The sequence below is a fragment of the Cervus canadensis genome, chromosome 21 (assembly GCF_019320065.1).
Source record: "Cervus canadensis isolate Bull #8, Minnesota chromosome 21, ASM1932006v1, whole genome shotgun sequence".
Taxonomy (NCBI): domain Eukaryota; kingdom Metazoa; phylum Chordata; class Mammalia; order Artiodactyla; family Cervidae; genus Cervus; species Cervus canadensis.
In genome coordinates this window covers 12573438-12597927 of record NC_057406.1, presented here as the reverse complement: position 1 = coordinate 12597927, position 24490 = coordinate 12573438, and the positions used below count along the sequence as shown (strand labels likewise).

Below are 24490 nucleotides of genomic sequence, written 5' to 3'. Positions count from 1 at the left end.
GGTCCCCCCCTGGGGAGAAAGTGGGTAACTAGTACTGAGGCTGCTCTTAGGAACTGTTCGATATCTCAGGCCAGTACTTGTCCATCAGAGAGCTGCTGGCTTTCTTTCCCTCCAGGATTATGGCCGACAAGACCCAGGAGGCTGGTGGCGTCCACTTCCCGTTTCCCTTCACACCGTATGCCATCCAGAAAGACTTTATGGCAGCGCTGTACCAGGTGCTGGAGGCGGGCAAGATTGGGATATTTGAGAGTCCAACCGGCACCGTAAGTATGACCAGGGGGGGCCTGAGAAGGTCTGGGGAGACGCTGATGACAAGTCAGAGGACGCCAGCATGCCCGTCTGCCTGCATGGTGTGAAGCTTAGAAAGGTCATTCTTTCTATTTATCATTCTGAGTAAGTCACTCCTGTCTATTTATTAAACAGTTAAACACAGCCCCGGGGTCACAGAAAAATTAGGCTGGAGGCACCTGAGAATTTGAATGGTGTAGAAACCACGACTCAGAGCACTGAAACCGTCCATCTTGTTCTGAGCACACAACTGAGAAACAGAAATTACTCTGGCTTACTCACAGATCACACACGGGTTTATTCTCCACAAACTGGGTCACCAAGGGCCAGAGTAACCCAGTCTGGAGCCCCTCAGTTTTCCTTCCTGGCCTGGAAGGAGGGGGTTTGTTAGAGGTTGACCACTGAGGACTGTTGGGGTCCTGCTCCTCTCTCGCACTTTATTGTTGCAGCAAGTGCCGTGTGACAGTGGGCTGCCCGTGTGGGTGTTGCTGTGACCTCCTAGAGGACCTTTCGGGCCTCTCCTCTGTGTCCCTGCCACCTGGGGAGCTTGGCCCAGTTGGCCCGGGATGGTAATGTGTGTGTTGAGTGAATGAACAGAGGAAAGGGACTCATGTCGTCTCATCCGCTGACGGGAGTGTGTCATCCTCTCCTGGGGAGACACAGGTGGGGCTGCTCTCCTGGTTCCGTTTTGTTCCTTTAGACGCAGTGAGTGGGAGGGAGACTCCCTCCTGCCGATTCACACAGTGTGGGTCACGAAGATGCTATGCGGGATGAGGATGTTGTGTGGGACGAGGATGCTGTGCAGGTTGAGGAGTTGTTAAAGCAGCTTCTTGCTGCCAGTCTCCAGCCCTCCATTTACAGCCAGTGCACGTGGGGAATTCCCTTGTGCTTCCACTGCAGGGTTATGGGTTTGATTCCTGGTTGGGGAACTAAGATCCCAGGTGCCATGCAGCGTGGCCAAAAATAAATAAATAAATGCAGTGCATGGGACTTCTCCCCTCCCAACCCACTGATATACTGATTGGGATCAGGAGCAACTTCCTGTAAATAGATCTGAGGAGGTTCAGGTCCTCGTCTGACCATCTGCCTCACCTGATGTCATGAAGCATCTTTTCCTCTCTCTCTTTTTTTCTTTCCTTATTTTTAAAATAATTTTTTGTATTTATTTTTGGCTCTGCTGGGTCTTCATTTGCTGCTTTGGCTTTTTGCTGGTGGTGAGTGGGGGCTACTCTCTAGTTGCACTGTGCAGGCTTCTCACTGCAGTGGCTTCTTTTGTAGCAGAGCACGGGCTCTCGGGCATGTGGGCTTCAGTAGTTGCAGCTCCCAGACTCTGGAGCACAGGCTCAGCAGCTGTGGTGCATGGGCTTAGTTGCTCTGCATCATGTGGGATCTTCCCAGATCAGGGATGGAACCCGTGTCTCCTACATTGGCAGGCGGACTCTTTACCACTGAGCCATCAGGGAAGCTCTGTTTATTTTTGGCCACGCCATGCAGCATGTGGATCTTAGCTCCCCGACCAAGGATCAAACCTGCACCCCCCTGTTTGGAAGCACGGAGTCTCAACCACTGGACCACCAGGGAGGTCCCTTGTCCTCCTCTCTTTAAAGTCAAATCAAAGAACAGTGTGTGTAGTTTAAAAAGTCACATTTATCAAACTTGGTTCCTTGGGCCGGTGCTTTTAACTTTCTTATCTATTTCTTAAATACTCTTGGTTTGCATATGTTGAAATCACAAGCCGATGCTGCTGTTGTTCGCTTTATTGGCTGTGGTTGCTGGGGCCTCTTGCCATAGGTAAGATGGAGCTTTCTGACCGTCTCTTTCCTCTCCCTCTGCCCACCCTCCTGCTGCAGTTACATATTTTCGGTCTCTTTTTCTTCTCTTGAATAACTTTAAAGTCAGTAGTTGTCTTTTAAAGGTTTGCATCACTTTCAGTGTGCTTATACCTGTTCTTCTCTTCACCATCCAGTGGTGTCTCAGCATCGCAACTCATCATACAGTCATCCTCTTTGCCTGCCTGCCTGGGCTGCCGTGAGAACACACCACAGACAGTGGCGTAAATGTGGGAATTTATGGTCTCACAGTCTGCAGACTAGATGTCCAGAATCAAGGTGTCGGCAAGGTCCCTCCTGAGGGCCTGGGGGAAGGATCTGTCCACGCCCCTCTCCTGGGCATGTGGACAGGAAGCTTCCTCCTGTCTCTTTGCATTGTCTGTCTTCGTTGCCTCTGTGTCCACATTTCCCCTTTTTATTATGCAAGGGTACTGTTTTATACACAGGCTTCCCTGGTAGCTCAGCTGGTAAAGAACCTGTCGATACAGGAGATGCAAGAGACATGGATTCGATCCCTGGGTCGGGAAGATCCCCTGGTGAAGGGAGTGGAAACCCACTCCAGTATGCTTGCCTGGGAAATTTCATGGACAGAGAAACTTGCCGGGCTACAGTCCGTGGGGTTGCACAGGGTCGGACACAACTGAGACACTGTCTCTCTGGATCAGGGCCCACCCCCTCTTAACTCAGGATGTCTGTTTTCAAGCAGGGCCACGTTCTGAGATACCGGGGTCAGGGGAACACAATTCAATCCACGTCAAGGACCTCCAGGGAAAAGTCTGATGTTTAAACCAATAGATGTATTCTCCAGAACAATTGGTTTGCTTCAAAATTTCATAGCATTGGGACTCCTGGGGCCGATCACCTTCTGTCTGCGCAGATATGTTGACTGCATCCCTGCCTCAGCAGGTCGTATCCAGGATTTCATGATGTGCCCCTTTTTTTGGGGGGGGGAGCCTTAATTCATTTTCTGGGCTATTTATTCGGTTTCTGCCGTTCTTCTCATTGTGGTGGCTTGCAGTACTTAAAGGTAGCTTGATAAACCTCTTTTATTCTTTGAAGAACACAGTGAAGACATATAATTAAAGAATTTCGCTTTTATTTTTCTTTTGTTCTTAGCTGTGCTCTAGGAAAAAGCCAGTTCCCTTCCCTTTTCTTCCTTTCTGAAGTGGGTCTTGGAGCGCCCTCTGATACTTAATGTCAGATGCTTTATTACGACAGGAAAGGTCATTCGGGAAGCTGGGTCTCTTGGCCTCTATGTCTGAGAGGGTTTTTCTCCCTGTAGGGAAAATCCCTAAGTCTCATCTGCGGGGCCCTCTCCTGGCTCCGCGACTTTGAACAGAAGAAACGCCAAGAGGAGGAGCGTCTGCTGGAGGCTGGAGCCCCCGCCTCGAACGATGGGCTGGCCCCAGCCCCGGGTCTCCCATCCTCCTGCCAGGGGAACCCAGGCACCCCAGAGGCCACTGGAGAGCCCGACTGGATCACTCAGTTTGTGCAGAAGAAGGAAGAAAGGGACTTGGTGGACCGATTGAAGGTGAGATTGGGTTATGGGAGATAGGGCGATCTGGGAACGGGGCATCCGTGGTGACTTCAGGTGAATCCCAAGGCTGGACAGCGTGTGTCCTTGCTGTGTGTCCTCTGGCCACCTCCCGGGTGGCTGGTGCTGCGCCCTTACTGTCCGTGTTAAGCTGACGTCACCAGGCTTTCTCTAGGTTGGCATTCATGAGTACGTGCTAAGTCGATTCAGTCGTGTCTGACTCTGTGCGACCCCATGGACTGTAGCCCACCAGCTCCTCTGTCCATGGAGTTCTCAAGACAAGAATCCTGGAGTGGGTTGCCATTCCCTTTTCCAGGGGATCTTCCCGACCCAGGGATCAAACCCGGGTCTCCTGCATCGGCAGGCGGGTTCTTTACCAGCAGTTCCCTTTCACTGCTGGGAGAGGAACCTCACCGTTGCCAGTGGCAGCACGGACCTGGCGTCCCTGGCATCGGACCCCTTAAGGGCCATGCTGGATGGAGAGTGTGTCCTTTCTACAGTGCTCAGGGTCTGCTGGCCATGCTGCAGCCGACGAGGCCAGCAGGGCAGGGCAGGCTGCCCAGAGGCGAAAAGCCCTGGACTGGGGCACCCTGGCTCCAGAAGGGGCGTGCTCCAGGGCTTCCTGCAGGAGTCTCCCTTCTGGCGTCCCCCCTCCAGGAGGAGCAGGTCCGGAGGAAGAAGCGAGAAGAGCGCCTGCAGCAGGTCCGTCACAACGCAAAGCTCCGGTTCGCGGCCAAGCGCACGGTGAGTGTGGTCCCCGGGACCGCGTCCGGGCTGTGTCCGCCCACGCAGCTGGTCGGGGTGAGCAGCCGGGCCCTCGGCCCCTTCCCCGGGAGTGGGGCAGCCTGAGCTGAAGGACAGGTCCTGGGGCGTTGGCACCAGTCGCTCGAGGCCCATGTCAGTGGTGGGCGCACTGCCATGGCCGCCTGATGCTGCCTCGTCGGGGGTGGGGCACCGGCATCAAGGTTTCTTTCTCTTTGCCCCACAGAGACAGGAAGATGAGGAAACAGAGCGTCTGCTCCGGCTCAGCAGTGAGATGCTGGCCACAGGCACAGAGCCCGAGGAGGTGGCCTCTGGGGAGGAGGAGCTGGTCCTCGCAGAGTATGAGAGTGACGAGGAGAAAGGAGTGCCCAGTGGGTAAGAGCATCACCTCCACCCGCTGCCCTGCCTGCGTCTGTGCAGGTTTCCAGGGAGTAGCTCCTTCCTCCACCCCGAGAGGCGGGCCCCCTCTTCATGGCATGGAGGACGCCCACAGCGGCAAGCCCTTTCTCTGCCAGCTCAGGCAGCTCCCTCCTCTTGGCGGTATTTGCATCTTGGCTCTGCATTCAGGGCACCATGGTCCAGCTGGGGACTTGAACCCCACTGGTCTGACTCTTAAGTCTCAGGCTCTAGCACCAAGTCAAGCTGTGTAAGGCTTGTGAGGTAAGCCCTCGAGTTGTCCTCAGGCTGAGTTTTTCTTAACCTAAGGCTTCTGTTGGTCCACACTCATAGGTTTCTAATTTGTGAGCTGTTATTCCTGAGTGAACTAGAAATGCTGGCTTTGATTTGCATTTCTGTGTTGATTAGCGATGTTGAACACCTTTTCACGTTCAGCTCTGCTTAGTCGCGTCCGACTCTTTGCAACCCCATGGACTGCAGCACGCCAGGCTTCCCTGTCCTTCACCAACTCCCAGAACTCGCTCAAACTCAACTCCATTGAGTCAGTGATGCCATCCAACCATCTCATCCTCTGTCATCCCCTTCTCCTCCTGCCTTCAATCTTTCCCAGCATCAGGGTCTTTTCCAATGAGTCAGTTCTTCACATCAGGTGGCCAAAGTAATGGAACTTCAGCATCAGTCCTTCCAGTGAGTATTCAGGACTGATTTCCTTTAGGATTCACTGGTTTGATCTCCTTGCAGTCCAAGGGACTCTCAAGAGTCTTCTCCAACACCACAGCTCAAAAGCATCAATTCTTCGGTGTTCAGCTCACTTTATAGTCCAACTCTCACACCCATACGTGACTACTGGAAAAGCCATGGCTTTGACCAGGTGGAGCTTTGTCAGTAAAGTAATGTCTTTGCTTTTTAATATGCTGTCTAGGTTGGTCATTGCTTTTCTTCCAAGGAGCAAGCATCTTTTAATTTCATGGCTGCAGTCACCATCTGCAGTGATTTTGGAGCCCAAGAAAATAAAGTCTGTCACTTTTTCCATTGTTTTCCCATCTATTTGCCATGAAGTGATGGGAATGGACGTGTGGACCACAGCCTTGTCTAACTCAATGAAACTGTGAACCATGCCATGTAGGGCTACCCAAGATGGATGGGTTATGGTGGAGAGTTCTGACAAAACATGGTCCACTGGAGAAGGGAATGGCAAATCACTCAGTATTCTTGCCTTGAGAACCCCATGAACAGTATGAAAAGACAAAAAGATATGACACTGAAAGACATCTACAGGCAACAACACAAGAGACGACTCAACACATAGACATCACCAGATGGCCAACAGTGAAGTCAGATTGATTATATTCTTTACAACTGAAGATGGAGAAGCTCTATACAGTCATCAAAAAGAAGACCGGAAGCTGACTGTGGCTCCGATCATGAACTCCTTATTGCAAAATTCAGACTAAAATTGAAGAAAATAGGGAAGACCACTAGACCACTAAGGTATGACCTCAGTCAAATCCCTTATGATTATATAGAAGTGACAAGTAGATTCAAGGGATTAGATCTGATAGACAGAGTGCCTGAAGAACTATGGACCGAGGTTCACAGCATTATACAGGAGGCCGTGATCAAAACCATTCCCAAGAAAAAGAAATGCAAAAAGGCAAAATGGTTGTCTGAGGAGGCCTTACAAATAGCTGAGGAAAGAAGAGAAGTGAAAGGCAAAGGAGAAAAGGAAAGACATACCCATCTGATGTAGAGTTCCAAAGAATATCAAGGAGAGATAAGAAAGCCTTCTTCAGTGATCAGTGCAAAGAAGTAGAGGAAAACAATAGAATGGGAAAGACTAGAGATCTCTTCAAGAAAATTAGAGATACCAAGGGAACATTTCATGCAAAGATGGGCACAATAAAGGACAGAAATGGTATGGATCTAACAGAGGAAGAAGATACTAAGAAGAGATGGCAAGAATATGCAAAATAACTATACAAAAAAGATCTGAATGACCCAGATAACCACAATGGTATGATCACTCACCTAGAGACAGACATCCTGGAACGGGAAAGTCAAGTGGGCCTTAAGAAGTATCACTATGAAAAAAAAAAAAGAAGCATCACTATGAAGAAAGCTAGTGAAAGTGCTGGAATTCCAGTTGAGCTATTTCAAATCCTGAAAGATGACCCTATGAAAGTGCTGCCAGCAAATCTGGAAAACTCAGCAGTGGCCACAGGACTGGAAAAAGTCAGTTTTCATTCCAATCCCAAAGAAAAGCAATGCCAAAGAATGTTCAAACTACTGCACAATTGCACTCATCTCACACACTAGCAAAGTAATGCTCAAAATTCTCCAAGCCAGGCTTCAACAGTACGTGGACCGAGAATCTTCCAGTTGTTCAAGCTGGATTTAGAAAAGGCCTCTGCCAATATCCATTGGATCATCAGAAAAGCAAGAGAGTTCCAGAAAAACATCTACTTCTGCTTTATTGACTATGCCAAAACTTTTGACTGTGTGGATCACAACAAACTGTGGAAAATTCTTTAAGAGATGGAAATACCAGACCACCTTCCCTGCCTCCTGAGAAATCTGTATGCAAGTCAAGAAGCAACAGTTAGAACCAGACATGGAACAATGGACTGATTCCAAATTGGGAAAGGGGTATGTCAAGGCTTAATATTGTCACCCTGCTTATTTAACTTCTATGCAGAGTACATCATGCGACATGCTGGGCTGGATGAAGCACAAGCTGGAATCCAGATTGCCAGGAGAAATATCAATAACCTCAGATATGCAGATGACACCACTCTTCTGGCAGAAAGTGAAGAAGAACTAAAGAGCTTCTTGACGAAAGTGAAAGAGGAGAGTGAAAAAGTTGGCTTAAAACTCAACATTCAGAAAACTCAGATCATGGCATCTGGTTCCATCGCTTCATGGCAAATAGATGGGGAGACAATGGAAACAGTGAGAAACTTTATTTTTTTGGGCTCCAAAATCACTGCAGATGGTGACTGCAGTCATGAAATTAAAAGACGCTTGTTCCTTGGAAGAAAAGCTATGCCCAACCTAGACAGCATTTTATTTTATTTTTTTCCACCCTAATCTCTTCAATTTTATTATAGGACACACTGGGGACAGAGGAGGGAAGTGGAGGAGGGGTGACAAGAAGGCAGCTGGGGGCCTCCCCCACCGTGCGCCTTTGAACACAGCAGGGGGTCAGGCAGAGGCTTCAGGAGAGGATGCAAGAAGTGCAAGCGTCACCTTCCATGGGACAAGGATCCCTCATCATGGCGTTGGCCTTCTTAGCCCAGCGTGAGGGGGAAGAGTCTGCTGGGTGGGAGGGCTGAATGTCTGCTGACACCGGGTGGCTACTGGGACGGGCTACTGCCACCCACGCCTGGAAGCACCGAGACATGTTTAGTACCCTCCCTCGCTGTAAGCGGCGTGAAAGCACTGGCCCCCAGGAGGGACACAAAGATCCTGGCCACGCTTGCTGGCTCATGCCTCATTTGCTCTAGAGAAGACAGGGGAACCCGACATTTTGGTTTGAAAGGCTTTCTTTTTCCCCTCGGTGAAAACAGGTGGGGGAGAGGTGGGAGGGACAAGACAAAACACTCCCAACATCAAGACACAAGTGAAAGTGAAGTCGCTCTGTCGTGTCCGACTCTTTGCGATTGTAGCCTACCAGGCTCCTCCGTCCATAGGATTTTCCAGGCAAGAGTACTGGAGTGGGTTGCCATTGCCTTCTCCAGATAGACAGGATTTTAAAAAGCAGAGACTTTTGCTGACAAAGGTCTGTCTAGTCAAAGCTGTGGTTTTTCCATAGTCATGTGTGGATGTGAGAGTTGGACTGTAAAGAAAGCTGAGCGCCGAAGAATTGATGCTTTTGAACTGTGGTATTAGAGAATACTCTTGAGCGTCCCTTGGACTGCAAGGAGATCCAACCAGTTCATCCTAAAGGAAAGGACTGATGCTGAATATTCGTTGGAAGGACTGATGCTGAAGCTGAAGTTCCAATACTTTGGCCACCTGATGTGAAGAACTGATTCACTGGAAAAGACCCTGATGCTGGGAAAGATTGAAGGCGGGAGGAGAAGGGAACGACAGAGGATGAGATGGTTGGATGGCATCACTGACTTGATCAACATGAGTTTGAGTGAGCTCTGGGAGTTGGCGATGGACAGGGAAGCCTGGTGTGCTGAAGTCCATGGGGTTGCAATGACACGACTGAGCAACTGACTGGATGGATGGGACTGGATGCCATGATCTTAGTTTTTTTAATGTTGAGCTTTAAGCCAGCTTTTTCACTCTCCTCTTTCACTTTCATCAAGAGGCTTTTTAGTTCTTCTTCGCTTTCTGTCATAAGGGCGGTGTCATCTTCATATCTGAGGTTATTGATATTTCTCCCTGCAGTCTTGATTCCAGCCTGTGTTTCATCCAGCCCAGCATGTCGCATGATGTACTCTACATAGAAGTTAAATAAGCAGGGTGACAATATACAGCCTTGACATACTCCTTTCTCAGTTTAGAACCAGTCCCTTGTTCCATGTCTGGTTCTAACTGTTGCTTTTTGACTTGCATACAGATTTCTCAGGAGACAGGGAAGGTGGTCTGGTATTTCCATCTCTTAAAGAATTTTCCACAGTTTGTTGTGATCCACACAGTCAAAAGTTTTGGCATAGTCAATAAAGCAGAACTCTCTTGCTTTTTCTGTGATCCAGTGGATATTGGCAATTTGATCTCTGGTTCCTCTGCCTTTTCTAAATCCAGCTTGAACATCTGGAAGTTCATGGTTCACATATTGTTGAAGCCTGACTTGGAGAATTTTGAGCATTACTTTGCTAGTGTGTGAGATGAGTGCAATTGTGCAGTAGTTTGAACGTTCTTTGGCATTGCCTTTCTTTGGGATTGGAATGAAAACTGACTTTTTCCAGTCCTGTGGCCACTGCTGAGTTTTCCAGATTTGCTGGCAGCACTTTCATAGGGTCATCTTTCAGGATTTGAAATAGCTCAACTGGAATTCCAGCCCTTTCACTAGCTTTCTTCATAGTGATGCTTCTTAAGGCCCACTTGACTTTCCCATTCCAGGATGTCTGTCTCTAGGTGAGTGATCATACCATTGTGGTTATCTGGGTCATTAAGATCTTTTTTGTATAGTTCTTCTGTGTATTCTTGCCATCTCTTAATATCTTCTTCCTCTGTTAGATCCATACCATTTCTGTCCTTTATTGTGCCCATCTTTGCATGAAATGTTCCCTTGGTATCTCTAATTTTCTTGAAGAGATCTCTGGTCTTTCCCACTCTATTGTTTTCCTCTGTTTCTTTGCACTGATCACTGAGGAAGGCTTTCTTATCTCTCCTTGATATTCTTTGGAACTCTGCGTCAGATGGGTATGTCTTTCCTTTTCTCCTTTGCCTTTCACTTCTCTTCTTTCCTCAGCTATTTGTAAGGCCTCCTCAGACAACCATTTTGCCTTTTTGCATTTCTTTTTCTTGGGAATGGTTTTGATCACGGCCTCCTGTATAATGCTGTGAACCTCGGTCCATAGTTCTTCAGGCACTCTGTCTATCAGATCTAATCCCTTGAATCTCTTTATCACTTCTGCTGTATAATGGTAAGGGATTTGACCTTTTCATGTACCTGTTGGCTATTTGTATGTTGCTTTGGGCTTCCCTGGTGGCTCAGAGGTTAAAGTGTCTGCCTGCAATGCGGGAGACCCAGATTTTATCCCTGGGTTGGGAAGATCCCCTGGAGAAGGAAATGGCAACCCACTCCAATATTCTTGCCTGGAGAATCCCATGGAGGGAGGAGCCTGGTAGGCTACAGTCCACGGGGTTGCAAAGAGTCGGACACGACTGAGCTACTTCACTTGGAATAATGTTCATTCAGTTTCCCTGCCCATTTTTAAATTGGATTATATGGGTTTTTTGTTTGGTTTTTTGCTATTGAGTTGTAGGAGTTCCTAATATATTTTGGAAATTAACCTCTTATCAGATGGATGGTTTTCAAATATTTTCTCCCATTCCATAGGTTGACTTTTCATTTTGTTGATTTTTTTTTTCTTTTGTCCGGAAACTTTTTAGTTAGAAGTAGTCCCTCTTGTTTATCTTTGCTTTGTTGCTTATACTTCTCGTATATTCCAAAAAGTCATTGTCAACACCAGCGTTAAGGAGCTTGTTCCGTGTTTTCTTCTAGGAGTTTTGTGGTTTCAGGAGTTACATTTTAAGTCTTTAATCAAGTTTGAGTTAATTTATGAGTGGTATGAGATAGGTGTCTAATGTCATTCTTGTTCTTGTGAATGTCTAGTTTTCCCAGTACCGTTTGTTGAAGACACTGTCTCTTCTCCATTGGGTATTCTTGGCCCCCTTTTCAGATCAGTTGACTGTATACACAAGGGTTGATTTCTGGGCTCTCAGTTCTGTTCTGTCGGCCTGTGCATCTGCTTTTATGCCAGTTGTTGTTTTTCAGTCATTAAGTAGTGTCCGAGTCTTTGCGACCTCATGGACTGTAGCCATCGGGGCTCCTCTGTCCTCCACTGTCTCCCGGAGTTTGCTCAGATTCATGTCCATTGAGTCGGTGATGCTGTCTAACCAACTCGTCCTCTGCCACCTTCTGCTTTACTGAACTTGTGTATTAGTTCTAACAGTTTTGGAGTCACGTCTTCATGGTTTTCTACATGTAAAATCATGTCATCTGCAAACAGAGAATGCAATTCTTCCTTTCCAAATTGGATGCCTTTCATTTCTTTTTCTTGCCTGATTGCTCTGGCTAGGATTTCCAGTACTGTGCTGAGCAGGAGTGGTGAGCGTGGGCCCCCTTGGGTCTGATCTTAGAGGAAAAGCCTTTACCACTGAGTGTGATGGGACCTGCCGGCTTGTCACAAATGGCCTTCATTGTGTTAAGGTAGGCTTCTCTTCAGTTTGTTGAGAATTTCTATCATGAGAGGACATTGATTACTTTTTTAGAGCTGTTAGCTTTTTTCTTTTTTAAACAGAAATTTTATTTATTTATTTTTGGCAGTGCCGGATCTTCATTGCTGTGTGGGTTTTTCTGTAGTTGCAGTGCTTGGGCTTCTCATTGCCGTGGCTTCTCTGGTTGCGGAGCATGGGCTCTAGGGTGTGTAGGCTTCCATAGTTGCTGCTCCTGGGCTCTAGAGCACAGGCTTTGCAGTCGTGGTGCACGGGCTTGGTTGCTCCATGGCATGTGGGGTCTTCCCAGATCAGGAATCAAACCTGTGTCTCCTGCATTGGCAGGTGGATTCTTTACCACTGAGCCACCAGGGAAGCCCCAGATGTTGACTTTTGTCAAATGCTTTTCTTACACCTATTGAGATGATCATATAATTTTTTTTCTTTCATTCCACTAAGTGATTTATGACATTTATTGATTTACTTATATTGACACATCCTTGCATCCTAGGGATAAATCCTACTTGATCATGAAGCATGATGCATTAACATGCTGGTTTGCTGGTGTTTTGGTTGAGGATTTCTGTGTCTGTATTCAGTGGGGATCTTGGCCAGCAATTCTCTTCTCCTCTGTGTCATTATCGACTTTGGTATCAGAGTGACACTGGCCTCATGAAATGAGTTTCGGACTGATCCCTCCTCTTCAGTTTTTTGGGAAGCGTTTGAGAATGATTGGCATTATTTCTTTATTTGGTGGAATTGACCGGTGAAGCCACCTGGCCCTGGGGCTTTTCCGTGTTGGTGCTCAGAGGCCTGCCCTGAGCCACAGGTTTCAGCACCTGGACAAGAACTGACACTTGTGACCCCGCCCAGGGCTAAGGTGCCAGGCTGCTCTCCACACCCCATCCTGCTCTGGGGAGACAGGAGCAGCTAGTGCCCCACGGCCCTTCCCCCTGCCCCCCCATCCCCGGATTGCTGGCCTGCTCTCCTGCTCCTTGCCCGGGGGCCCCTGGGGGACACGATAAAGAACTCGAGTGCAGTTTGTCAATATTCAAGCAGAAAGTGCACCTCAGGGTCCAGCCAGGCACCTGATCCTGCAGCTTAACTTCTGTGGCTTCGATGCCCTGCGTCCTGAGATGCCAGCCTCTAAGGACACGCCCCGCTGGTTCTGACCCACAGGATGTGTTTTGCCTCCTCCCACATCCAGCCCCTCACGGAGGTCATGCTGACTTTGTCCTGGGTGGCCTATGGTTTAAATCCCAGAGCTGCCCGAACAGCCCTCCACAGACCAGGAGGCCGGCCCTGTTGATAACTCCTCTCTGAGAGCCTCAGGCAATGCACACTAATGCCTTTAAAAAAAATTGAATTCTGGGTGGATTAAAACAAAAACCAAAGTCTGAGAAGACTTTCTCCGTGCGTGTGTTTTTTCCTCTCAGAGTGGACGTGGATGAGGATGACTTGGATGAAGAACACGTAACGAAGGTGAGACACAGGGTCCTGGGTCCCAGGTGAGCCACCCGGGTCTGCAGATGAGGCAGGAGCTTCGTCTCCATGTCTCCAGCCCCCAAGTTTCCGGGTGCTTGCCAGGCAGGGCCCCTGGGAGATGCCTGCGCCCCAGGGCGTTGAAGGGCAGCCTCTGGGCCAAGGGCCCAGGTCTCCATGGGGTTGATGGGAGGTGGATGAGGGGTGAATGCTCTGCCCCTGGTCTCCAGGGGTTGGTGGGCGGTGGCAGGTCCCTGTCCTTGGTCTGAGTGTGCATTTGCCTGGGGGCTGGGAGGCCTGTGTAGTTCTGACGCTGCTCCGGCTTCCTGCACTGAAGACTTTTGGTTTTCTCTGTTGACATTAGATATCCCCCCCTCTCCTTTCCCTCTCCTGGTTCTCAGAGGGGCACACAGAGAGAACTGAGCTCAGCCTCCTCCTGCTTTATCCCCACCCAGCCCCCAGCCCCTGAGCCCTGGGAGGTGTGTGTGGACCTTCACTCCCACCCCCATACCTCTGACTCTCAGAGTCCTTCTGGTGTCTGAGTTACCACTGAGGGGACACTCCCTCTCCTGACATGACCGAGCTCCCCAGTGTGGCCGGAGCAGAAGCCGAGTGTGACCCGGGGCAGGGGTCACCTGGGGTCTGCCGGGGGTGGGGGGGTGAGGGGTGGTCTCCTTCTTTAGGTCTGAGTCCTGGCCGCCCTCCCCATTCCCTTGGCCTCTTGGGCCCCGGCCCTCCTCCCTGTGCAGAGTGTTTGGGGTGATGGTCTCCCCCGACCCCCACCTCCCCCGGCAGATTTACTACTGCAGCCGGACGCACTCCCAGCTGGCCCAGTTCGTGCACGAAGTGCAGAAGAGCCCCTTCGGCCAGGACACCCGGCTGGTCTCCCTGGGCTCTCGGCAGGTGAGAGCCTGGTGCCATCCCGCTGGTTTCCATCCCAGAAGGCCAGGACCACCGTGGGGCTGAGGCGGGGCGCAGGGCAGGACGGGCCGTGCTGGTCCCTGGAAGGAAGCAGGAGGGCGGGCAGGCCAGGGGGCTCTCTCTGTGTTGCTGAGGCAGCCCCGCTTCTCTTGCCCTCTCCTCGGTCTTACAGAACCTGTGTGTTAATGGGGACGTGAGGAAGCTGGGTTCGGTGCAACTGATCAATGACCGCTGTGTGGAGATGCAGAGAAGCAAGCATGGTAGCTGCCAGTGGCCCAGGCCTCTGGGACTCTCGTGCGGCCCAGGGCGGTGCTAGGAATGGTGGGGGGAGTGGCTCCAAGGACGTGGGAAATGGTGGGAATGAGGGTAAGGTACCCGGCTTCCTTTCTAAAGAGCCTCACATGGGGAAAGGGGGCCTGTCTGCTTTTTGGTCCAGATCTAGCCCAAAACCCTGGCTGAGAGATGGTTTTGTAGGCCTTTGCTAGAAAGACAGTAAGATGCTGGGATGTTTCAATGAGACCATAAGCAGCAGCTCTGGAAGGTCCCACCCTGTGGGAACGGGTCTGGATGGTACAGAACCAGTCCTGGCCCCAGGGCAGCTGTGGCTTTCTGCCTTTGCCCCCGTGCCCCTCAGAGAAGAAGAGCATCACTGAGGAAGAGGAGCCCAGGAGGAGGAGGCGGAGGCAGGAGCCGAGGGCCACCTGCCCCTTCTACAGCCATGAGCGGCTGCAGCTCCTCCGGGACGAGGTCCTGGCAGGGGTGAAGGACGTCGAGCAGTTAGTGGCCCTGGGCGAGGAGGCTCGGGCCTGTCCCTACTACGGGGGCCGGTTCGCCATTCCCGCAGCCCAGGTGAAGACCGGGGGTCGGGCGGTGGTGGTTTTATGTGAGTGTATCGAGCCCACTTTGCAGATAAGGAAACCAAGGCTGAGAGGTTGACTTTCCCAGAGTTGCATGGCTCCAGGACCAGAACCCAGGGCTGTCTTGGGAGCACAGAAGGGGCTCTGCAGCCAGGGTCCCAGCTCCCTCCCCATGTCTGCCAGTGGTCCAGTGGACTCCAATTTTATCGGTTTCCCGTTTGGTCCACACAGGCTTTCCGGGCAGGGCTTCGTGCTCAGAGCACAGTGCGCTGCTCTGGCGGTCTCTCTGCTGTGTCCCTGCACGTGTTCTGGGCAGGAAGTGGAACCAGTGCACACTTGGGCTGCAGGGTGGCTGGGCCAACCCCTCTCGGGGAGAGAGGGGGTCCCGCCCCCTCAGGCCCTCTCTCCCCCTCCAGCTGGTGGTGCTCCCCTATCAGATGCTGCTGCACGCGCCCACCCGCCAGGCGGCGGGGATCCGGCTGCAGGGCCAGGTGGTGGTCATCGACGAGGCCCACAACCTCATCGACACCATCACCAGCATCCACAGCGTGGAGGTCAGAGGTTCCCAGGTAGGTGGGCCTCTGTCTTCCCGGGCCAGGGCGTGTGCTGAGCTGAGGCTGGGACCCCCCGCCATCCCCCCCCAAACAGCAGGATTTAGGACTGGGCCCAGCCTGGCAGCGGGCACTCTGCATGGTCCTCCCTGGGCTGTGACCCGAGGCCTCCAGGTCAGAGTGGCAGGGTGTGAGAAGCAGGGGTGATTGTGCAGCTGGGTGTTACAGTTGACACTGCTGTGAGGGATGCTGGAGACGGTTGACAGCCGCTGTTTGCTCATTGCTTGTTATGTGCCCTGCACCACGTTGCGGGGGGGACCCCTGACTCTGCATCAGGCTAATCCTATTGATGCTGAGAGCTCAGAGTCTAAAGGAGGTTAAGCGCTGTCTCTTGAGGGCTTCTGTGGTGGCTCAGACAGTAAAGAATCCGCCTGCAACATGGGAGACCTGGGTTTGATCCGTGGATTGGAAAGATCCCCTGGAGAAGGGAATATGTAGGTACCCACTCCAGTATTCGTGCCTGGAGAATCCGTATGGACAGAGGAGCGTGCTGGGCTACAGTCTATAGGGTCACAAAGAGTCGGACACGACTGAGCGACTTTCAGTTCAGTGGATTTGACCACTGGCTCCTGATCCTTAAGCCCACATGACGCTCCCCTTGACAGACCAGGGTGTGAGGGTCGCCTTGAACCGTCTCTCTCAGCAGATGGCGTGTCCCTCCTGTCCCAGGAGACACTAGCAGAGATGTTTGTTACGTGCGAGCATCACTGTCTGGCCTTTTCCCCGACCCTCACTGGACGCCCCAGCAGTAGTCTGCCTCCCCCTGTCTTTTGGCCCCACCAGCTGAAGGGCCTTGAAAACCCACACCTTGGTCTGCCCCAGCAACCCCTGCATTTTGACTGCCCCCGAGTGTCCTGGGCTGGCACAGTCAGGCATCCAGGGGTCACTGGCATCACGCAGGGGGGCTCGCCCAGGCCTGCTCTGCCCTCTCACCCATGCTGTTTTCTCCCCCAGCTCTGCCAGGCCCACAACCAGCTGCTCCAGTACACGGAACGATACGGGTGAGATGCTGCCTCCTGGGGGGTTGGGAAGGCCCCGCTCAGCCTTGGTGCCCCAAAGCCCACCTGCAAGAGGAGGCATCGTGGGGTGTCTCTGGCCCGGGCTCAGAGCGGTGGGCTGGCATGCCCTTCACCTCCTGGTTCGTTGGGCTTACATCCCACTAGGCCGTGGAGGCCTTGGGCCCCGGCCAGCCTGTCTTCTGGGAGAGCTGGCTGCAGCCCGTGCCCCATTTGGGAAGGCGGTAGGTGGGAAGGCCTCAGCTCAGACCAGGAGGGGAGTTGGGATCCCTCCCACTGACGTGCTCGGGCTTCCCCCCTCCCAGGAAGCGCCTGAAGGCCAAGAACCTGATGTACATCAAGCAGCTCCTGTACCTGCTGGAGAAGTTCGTGGCTGTGCTGGGCGGTGAGGAGCCTCCCCGCCCCCCCCCCCCGAGCCTGCCGGAGCCTGGTCCGCAGATGCCAGTCAGCACCCCCGGGGTTCCGTTCGCAGGCATTGTCTGGGCCATTGATTTAGGAATCCTCATCTGTCCCTGCTTAGATCTTTTTTAGAACTTGGATGTGTATGCCTCTGTCCTGAGTCCTTTTTACTTGGCCAGGCCCTCTCCTCGGGTGGCAGTACCCATCACATGTTGTGCTACAAACGTGTATATGACCCTGACGGTGCTGGGACTCGGGGCTCGGTGCTCCCGCGACGAGGGCGGCATAGGCGTGCTCACCCTCAGGGCAGTAACTGAAGCCCAGCGTGGCCGGCCGCTGGTTCGGGAGCCCAGCGAGAGGGACTGGAGCCCCTGGCTCCTGGCCCCACGCGCCTTTGTCTTACTCTGTGCACCAGCGTCCCTTTACTGAGTCGCTTTACCCATAGAAGCTGAAGTGCAGAAGGGCGGGGGAGTTTCCAGGGGATGTCCCAGGTCGGCATCTTCGCTTGGTTTCTGCCCTGCAACCTGGGAGTCTCCTGCTCACGCCTGTAGGAATGGGGTGTGGGGGTCCCTGTCCTTTCCTTGCAAAGGGTGACATCGCCAGGCGTGGGCTGCACATGCAACACTTCCGGGCCCCTGGGACATCCTGCCCACCTCCCGTGGGTCCTTTGGGTGCTGTAAAGGGCAGAAGACCCCTTCAGACAGGAATGTTCTTGCTCGATAACTACAGAGTAGAGGGAGAAGACGGGGCCGGGCCCACTGTCCTGACCTGTTTGATTCTCTTTTTTTAGGGAACATTAAGCAAAATCCCAACACGCAGAGCCTCTCACAGGCAGGTAAGAGCAGGCGGCAGCTGTTGGTGAGCTTCCCTCCGGGATGCAGGCTGTGGTCCCCGGAGGGGATGTCAGGCCCGCATGTTTGTTCTCAGGGACAGAGCTGAAGACCATCAACGACTTCCTCTTCCAGAGCGAGATCGACAACATCAACCTGTTCAAGGTAGGTCGTCACCTTCGGGGCTGAGCACCCCCAGGTTTCTTTTTTGCTCCCCACCCGTGGGCAGGACTCTGCATGAAGACTGTGGAAGGAATCAAAAGTGAGTTCCTTTTGTCCTTGAGCAGCTCAGAGGCCTGAGGGTCTATGGGATAACTTAATCCTTGCACACAGCTCGTGTCAGAGGAGAGGGATCGTCAGCTTGGGGTGAAGGGTCACTATGATGACAGCCATGCTTTTCTCTGTGTGTGATAAGCCGGTGCTTCCAGGTCCCCCCTTTCTCCTCTCTGCAGTGATGGGGGCAGTGGCAGAGGAGAGGCCCCAGGCTAGAGGCTGATGTGGCCACGGGAGGCTTCGGGCACCGGGGGATGGCGGTGGGCCCGCTCCCGGGTGTATGGAAGGTCTTTCTCCAGCTGTAGCCATTTTCACGGCGCCTCTGGCTGGGTGTGTTTTTGCAGGTGCAGCGCTACTGTGAGAAGAGCAAGATCAGCAGAAAGGTACCCGACCCTCTGCTCAGCCCGAGGCTGCCCTGTGTGCCCCTCACTCCTGCCCTGCAGAAGCGCCAGGGCACCTGCCCCCGTGTTCACTGGGGGCAGCTCGTGGGCGGGCAGGGAGGCCCATCCGTCTCCCCTCACGGCCGCTGCTTTCATCCCATCCCAGCTCCTTGGCTTCACAGAGAGGTACGGGGCAGTCCTGGTGCCCTCCGTGGAGCAGCCCAAACTATCCGGCTTCCAGGACTTCCTGCAGAGCCTGCAGCCCGGGGCGACGGCGGGTGAGTGGGGACGGGGAGCCTGGGCTGTGGCCTTCCTCGCATACGTGGTCTCTGTCCGGAGTCGCTGACCCTCTTCCTCTGCTCTGTGCAGCCCCTGCTGCCCCTGCGGAGGCCGGAGAGGACCGGTCGCCGCGGCCTACTTCCCCGCTGATGCACGTCGAAGGCTTCCTCGAGGCTCTCACCACCGCCAACCAGGACGGCCGGGTCATCCTGAGCCGCCAAGGTAACTGGGAGGAGCCGGTTCACCTCCAGTTGGTGTTCATACCTCGCTGGGTTAGGACATGGAAACGGCTGCCTGTGACCCATGCCGGTGGTCGAGGGGGCGAGGAGGAGGACGCGGAGGTGCTGGGCTGCTGACCGGCCTCGGCGAGGTTACCTGAGAAGCCGCGTGGCCCGGTGTGAAGGTCGGGGGGCTGCGTTGGAGTCGTGGCCCCGTCACCTGCAAGCTGCGTAACTGGGACCAGTTTCTTCCCAAAGCTCAGTCCCTCGTGTGGCAAGCGAGACGATTGTGCGTCTCCCTTGGGGTCGTCCTGGGGATGAAGTGGGTCTCATTTAAAGAGAAAGCAGCATCTCTGTGACTCCTGCGTGGACCCGACTGGACACTGTCTTTGTCTCAGACAGATGGAGGTTTTGGTTGGCTTGCACCTGCCCGCCCTTCTCCACGTGGCTGTCTTTTTTTTTTTGTCTGCAGGCAGCCTCAGCCAGAGCAGCCTCAAATTCCTGCTCCTGAACCCAGCCGTGCACTTCGCCCAGGTGGTGAAGGAATGCCGAGCGGTGGTCATTGCAGGGGGCACCATGCAGCCGGTAAGGATGGGGCCCAGCCTCGCGCCTGGGTATTGGGAGGGGAAGGATCCCTGGCCCATAGGGCCGGGGCTGGAAGGGTAGGAGGATGGGGTGGGGGTGCAGCTTGAGTTGGCCAAGCGGTGTCCACCAGGTGGCATTGCTATTCTGTCTCTGGGCCAGTGTCTGGGGTCAGGCAGACCCAGATGTTTCTGCAGCCTCTTCTCCAGAGAAAGCCATCCTGCAGTTTCAGACCCAGAATACAGTGCCTTTCCCTTGTACCCACCCTAGATACAACCGTCTCTCTCTCTCTCTTATAGACTTAAGTTTTAATATACACATTTTAGGGGAGTCTAATAGGAAACCAAAATAGATCATAATTCCACCAGGAAAAAACTGATTTTGGTGTACAGCAATATTACAGAATTTGCGTACGTAATTGTTACAGATATACAGACACATTTTGAAAACAAAAATAGTGTCTCCACACACTGCTATTGTCATTTGCTTTTTTCACTCAGCAGCAAAACGTCTTAACGTTTTTTCTTCTCAGCAAATTGGCATTTATCCTGCCCAACTCTGGCTGCCCTTCATTCTCTTATGTGACTGTGTTATTATATATGATTGCTCTTCAGTGGACAGACTTAGGACATAGTTTTCTGAAGTTGTGAATCCACAGTGATGTTTCTGTATCAAAACCAGTCATTTTACTTGACTTTACACAGTGCCTCTTAAGCTGCAGTTTGGTTTCTTACAGCACATTAACATAATTCTTTGCTTTGTCCCACAATATACTTAGAACAGTTGTAAAATTACACCAACCCTCGAACACTAAACTGCGGATTGAACTCGTTTATCTGCGTTTATTCTTTGCCCTTGAAGTGCCCCACCAAGGAGGTGTGGTCACTAGGCGTGGAAAGTCACTTGAGAGCCAGCTCTTCTCCGTGCGGTTGTGTTCTGAGTTTGATAGGTAGCCAGGCTTTCTTGGTTTCGGTTTGTTTTCAGTTTCACAGTTTGCCTTTTTACTTTCTTATGTTCTAAGAGATGTCCGCATCTGCGTGGTTCAGAAGTCAGAACTGTAACAACGCATGTTCAAACTCCCTACTGTTCCTCTCCAAACTTCCGTTCCCTGTTCCCATAAGTAATCCTTTAGTTAGCTCCTGGTCTGTCTCTCCAGTGTTTCACTGTGTGTGTGGCTATCACTCCTCAGCCTTTTGACCAAGATGAATTTATATTACGGGGCCTTTCCTGGTGGCTCACTGGTAAAGAACCTGCCTGCCAATGCAGGAGATGCAAGAGACGCAGGTTCGATCCCTGGTTCGGGAAGACCCCCTGGGGGAGGGCATGGCAACCCACTCCAGTATTCTTATCTGAAGTATCCCAGGGACAGAGGAGCCTGGTGGGCTACAGTCCATGGGGTCATAAAGAGTTGGGCACAACTGAGCAGCTTAGCACTCTGCAACAACTATATATATAAAATATATAAACTATATATATATATGTAAGTTTTATTTTTTGTAAAAATGAGCAGATATTTTCCCCTGTCCATCCTTACTTGCCTCAGAGGTAGCACATGCAGCCCTGACTTCCCCGCCCACCCCAGCACGCCCGCCTTCATGCACGAGCTGGTCTGCCTCCCTCCTGGGGCTGCATGTCCTCTGCTGGGTGGAGGCAGGGTCGCTCCTTCAGCCAGACTCTCTCTCAAAGTGCAGATTATTATAAACAACCTCATGGGAACTATCCCCGTGCATGTGTTTGGTTTGTGGAGCTGTGCTTCAGAGGAGATGCCCGGATGTGGGATTATGGGTTAAAAAGTAAAAATTGTCTGACTTGTTAAGTGCTATCAAATTCCCCTCACCAGGAGTTGTTCTGCTCTGTATCCACCAGCAGCCTACAAGAATACCTGTTTCTCCAGAGAGTACTCAAATTCGGGGATTTTTGCCAGTTTGATAGGTGAAAAAACCTGGAGCTCTTTAAAAAATACAAATGTGTACATCTTCTCACTACAGATTCTTACTCAGTAGTTTGGGCTGGGCTTGACCATGTATATATATTTTTTCGAAATGGTGATTCTGTTGCACAGCCAGGGCTGAGACCCACTGTGCCAGGTTGTTGGATTTCCCCTGCTGTTCCCTCAGGTGGTTGGAATGAGGCTGCCAACACCGGGTATCATTAGTTTTGTCTTCTTTCAGTGAATCTGTTCCCAGGCTTTCCCTGGACCTCTCCCTCCTGTTCTCACACACTTGCCCCCTCCCGGCCCAGCCCTCTGGAAGGTGACGGTGTTGGCCTTCTGGTCTGCAGGTGTCCGACTTCCGGGAGCAGCTGCTGGCCGGTGCCGGGGTGGAAGCGGAGCGCGTGGTGGAGTTCTCCTGTGGTGAGGACCCAGGCCGGTGGCGGGGGCCCTTGTCACAGTCCAGCCGTGTGCTGTGATCAGCCAGGGGCTGAAGCCATGGCGGAGAGGGGGTAAGGGAGGAGCTTCTGGCTCTGAGTCCGTCCGTCTGCACGCAGAGGCCTGGGCGTCCCAAGTTGGTTCTCTGTGGGAGTCAGGTGGAGGGTGGGTGCTGTAAGTTGCTGGTCCGGGTCTGGGAGACAGGGCTGGGTGGGGGGCCGGGGGGACGTTCTCCATGGACTCAGCCTCAATGGGTCTTGCCCAGGTCACGTGATCCCTCCAGATCACATCCTGCCCCTCGTCATCTGCAGCGGGCCTTCCAACCAGACGCTGGACTTCACGTATCAGAAGAGGGGGCTGCCTCAGATGGTCAGTTCAGCCAGCCTGCCCGCCTGTGGCCTTCGTGGGGGTGGAAGATGGATTTAGGGCTGGGGTGCTCTGGCCAGTCCCGGGTGTTTAGGCTCCGGGTCTCCCATCTCAGCTGGCACAGGCTGAGCAGTGTCTGTGTGGACGTCCACCAGGGAGGGTCTGAGCCGCCCCACCCTCATCCAAGGTATGAGCAGGCTGCTCACTACCTTGCTTCTCTTGCCGTGTGGCCCTGTGGGTGCCACCTGGCCAGGCATGGGGGTGCTGGGCACAGCTCTAGGGGCCTGTCTGCAGTTTTCTGTGCCCTATTTGTCACAGAAGCATCAGCTGGGCCTGTGGTAGGGAGGGTGGATGACCCGCTCAGGTGGCGCCACCTGGCCGCACCCCACAGCCCTGATTGCCGCCACCTGTGGTCTTGGTCCGTGGCTTTGAGCCTTCCGGGAGGGGCTGCAGGATTGGCTTTCGTCTCCCCTCGCTAGATGGACGAGACGGGCCGCATTCTCTGTAACCTGTGCAACGTGGTGCCGGGAGGGGTGGTCTGCTTCTTCCCCTCCTACGAGTACCAACACCAGGTCTGCGCCCACTGGGAGAAGAGTGGCCTGCTGGCCCGCCTGACCATCAGGAAAAAGGTGAGTGATCGGCACTCAGCTGGATGTCCCCCTGAGAGGACGGTGGCACCCAGAGTTCCTCCCGGGGTTTCTCGTGTGTGGGGGCTTCCCCTACTGTCTCATCCCTACTTCCAGTCCTGATACCAGCTGGTGGGGGTCTCTTCAGGACCCCGGCTCTGTGGGCTTTTCCGGTCCCCATTCTGAAAAACTTCAGGGCCAAGAGTGACTCAACACCCTTTTCTGGGAGATGTTCTCTGTTTACCTTCAGATATTTCAGGAGCCCAAGAGAGCAAATAAGGTGGAGCAGGTGCTGCTGGAGTATTCCAGGTGCATCAAGGTGAGGCTGCGGGTCCCCAGAGCCCCTGGAGGGGGCACCCACACTCTGGCGCTGCAGCTCTGGGCTGGTGTTCCCGCAGCACTGCGGCCAGGGCCAGGCCCGGGGCACGGAGACGGGCGCCCTGCTGCTCTCCGTGGTCGGGGGAAAGATGAGTGAAGGCATCAACTTCTCCGACGACCTTGGGCGGTAAGCAGTGACTGCTCACCCCTCGGGCTCTGACTTTGCACCTGGGCTGATGGCTCAGGTCCACACCCTTGAGGGGCCTGGACTCACCAACTCTGGATTGGGCCCTCTGGGGCCAGCTGGAAAACCAGGCTGCCCTCACTGGATCAGGACTCGGTTCCTTGGTCTAGATTGGACGTCTGGGCTGATGAGATAACTTGCTCCAGGTGGCAGGGATGAGGGGAGGGAGAGGCTGAAGGAAGCTGGCGACGGTAGGTGAGGACGGGCCCCTCGTCCTGCGCCTTGGGAACCGCCCACGTGCCCCGGCTCATGTGTGACTCCGTCCTAGGTGTGTGGTCATGGTGGGCATGCCCTACCCCAACATCATGTCTCCAGAGCTGCAGGAGAAGATGGCTTACCTGGACCAGACGCTTGTGAGTACCCCCGTGCCTCCCACAGCTGCGGCTACCCCTCGACACGTGTGCCTGTTTGCCCCAGAGGGATGGACGGTGCCTCCATACTGCTGGGTGTTTCCGCACCGTCACCTGTTGTATCGGCTGCTGGTGCCCGCGAGGCCCACTGGTCTCGCCCCAGAGCCTCGGTCGCTGTCACAGAGAACCCCTCGCAGGAGGCAGGCATCAACCCCGATGGGTCCTCTCTGCCCTTTGCAGTCCAGAGCCCCAGGCCAGGCCCGCCCCGGGAAGGTGCTGGTGGAGAACCTGTGCATGAAGGCTGTCAACCAGTCCATAGGTAGGCCTGGGGCGGTGCTGCTGGCGGGAGGGGTGGCTGCGGGCTGAGGTGACAGGAAGGAGCAGTTTCACCTGCCGTCTCTCCAGCCTGAGTGCTGAGCTATGGGAGGGGCATAGTAGGAAGACCCGTCCCCATTCTGTCCAGGCAGGGCCATCAGGCACCAGAAGGACTTTGCCAGCATAGTGCTCCTGGACCAACGGTACGCCTCCCTGGCCATCCAGGCCAAGCTGCCGGCCTGGATCCGGGACCGTGTGGAGGTCAAAGCCACCTTTGGCCCTGCCTTTGCTGCTCTGCGGAAGGTCAGTCCTGCCCTTCTGGCTCCCTGAGACTCCCGCCCCTGCCCCAGTC

General features: G+C 53.3%; 1 protein-coding gene across 2 annotated transcripts in view; it reads left to right on the top strand.

Moving 5' to 3' along the window:
- DDX11 (DEAD/H-box helicase 11) overlaps positions 1 to 24490 on the top strand; it is a 30704-nt gene that overhangs the window by 5280 nt on the left and 934 nt on the right. For both annotated transcript variants that reach the window (XM_043440738.1, XM_043440739.1), the window contains exons 2-26: positions 116 to 263; positions 3400 to 3648; positions 4309 to 4395; positions 4640 to 4788; positions 13140 to 13185; positions 13981 to 14088; positions 14279 to 14366; positions 14741 to 14955; positions 15380 to 15532; positions 16529 to 16575; positions 16896 to 16975; positions 17780 to 17824; positions 17917 to 17984; positions 18437 to 18475; positions 18639 to 18750; positions 18842 to 18973; positions 19442 to 19554; positions 21832 to 21904; positions 22185 to 22288; positions 22765 to 22914; positions 23162 to 23230; positions 23310 to 23416; positions 23742 to 23826; positions 24064 to 24142; positions 24287 to 24441. In XM_043440738.1, coding sequence (XP_043296673.1) covers positions 120 to 263; positions 3400 to 3648; positions 4309 to 4395; positions 4640 to 4788; positions 13140 to 13185; positions 13981 to 14088; positions 14279 to 14366; positions 14741 to 14955; positions 15380 to 15532; positions 16529 to 16575; positions 16896 to 16975; positions 17780 to 17824; positions 17917 to 17984; positions 18437 to 18475; positions 18639 to 18750; positions 18842 to 18973; positions 19442 to 19554; positions 21832 to 21904; positions 22185 to 22288; positions 22765 to 22914; positions 23162 to 23230; positions 23310 to 23416; positions 23742 to 23826; positions 24064 to 24142; positions 24287 to 24441 — 2697 coding nt within the window. In that variant the 5' untranslated portion in view covers positions 116 to 119. The remainder of the gene's footprint in view (positions 1 to 115; positions 264 to 3399; positions 3649 to 4308; positions 4396 to 4639; positions 4789 to 13139; positions 13186 to 13980; positions 14089 to 14278; positions 14367 to 14740; positions 14956 to 15379; positions 15533 to 16528; positions 16576 to 16895; positions 16976 to 17779; positions 17825 to 17916; positions 17985 to 18436; positions 18476 to 18638; positions 18751 to 18841; positions 18974 to 19441; positions 19555 to 21831; positions 21905 to 22184; positions 22289 to 22764; positions 22915 to 23161; positions 23231 to 23309; positions 23417 to 23741; positions 23827 to 24063; positions 24143 to 24286; positions 24442 to 24490) is intronic.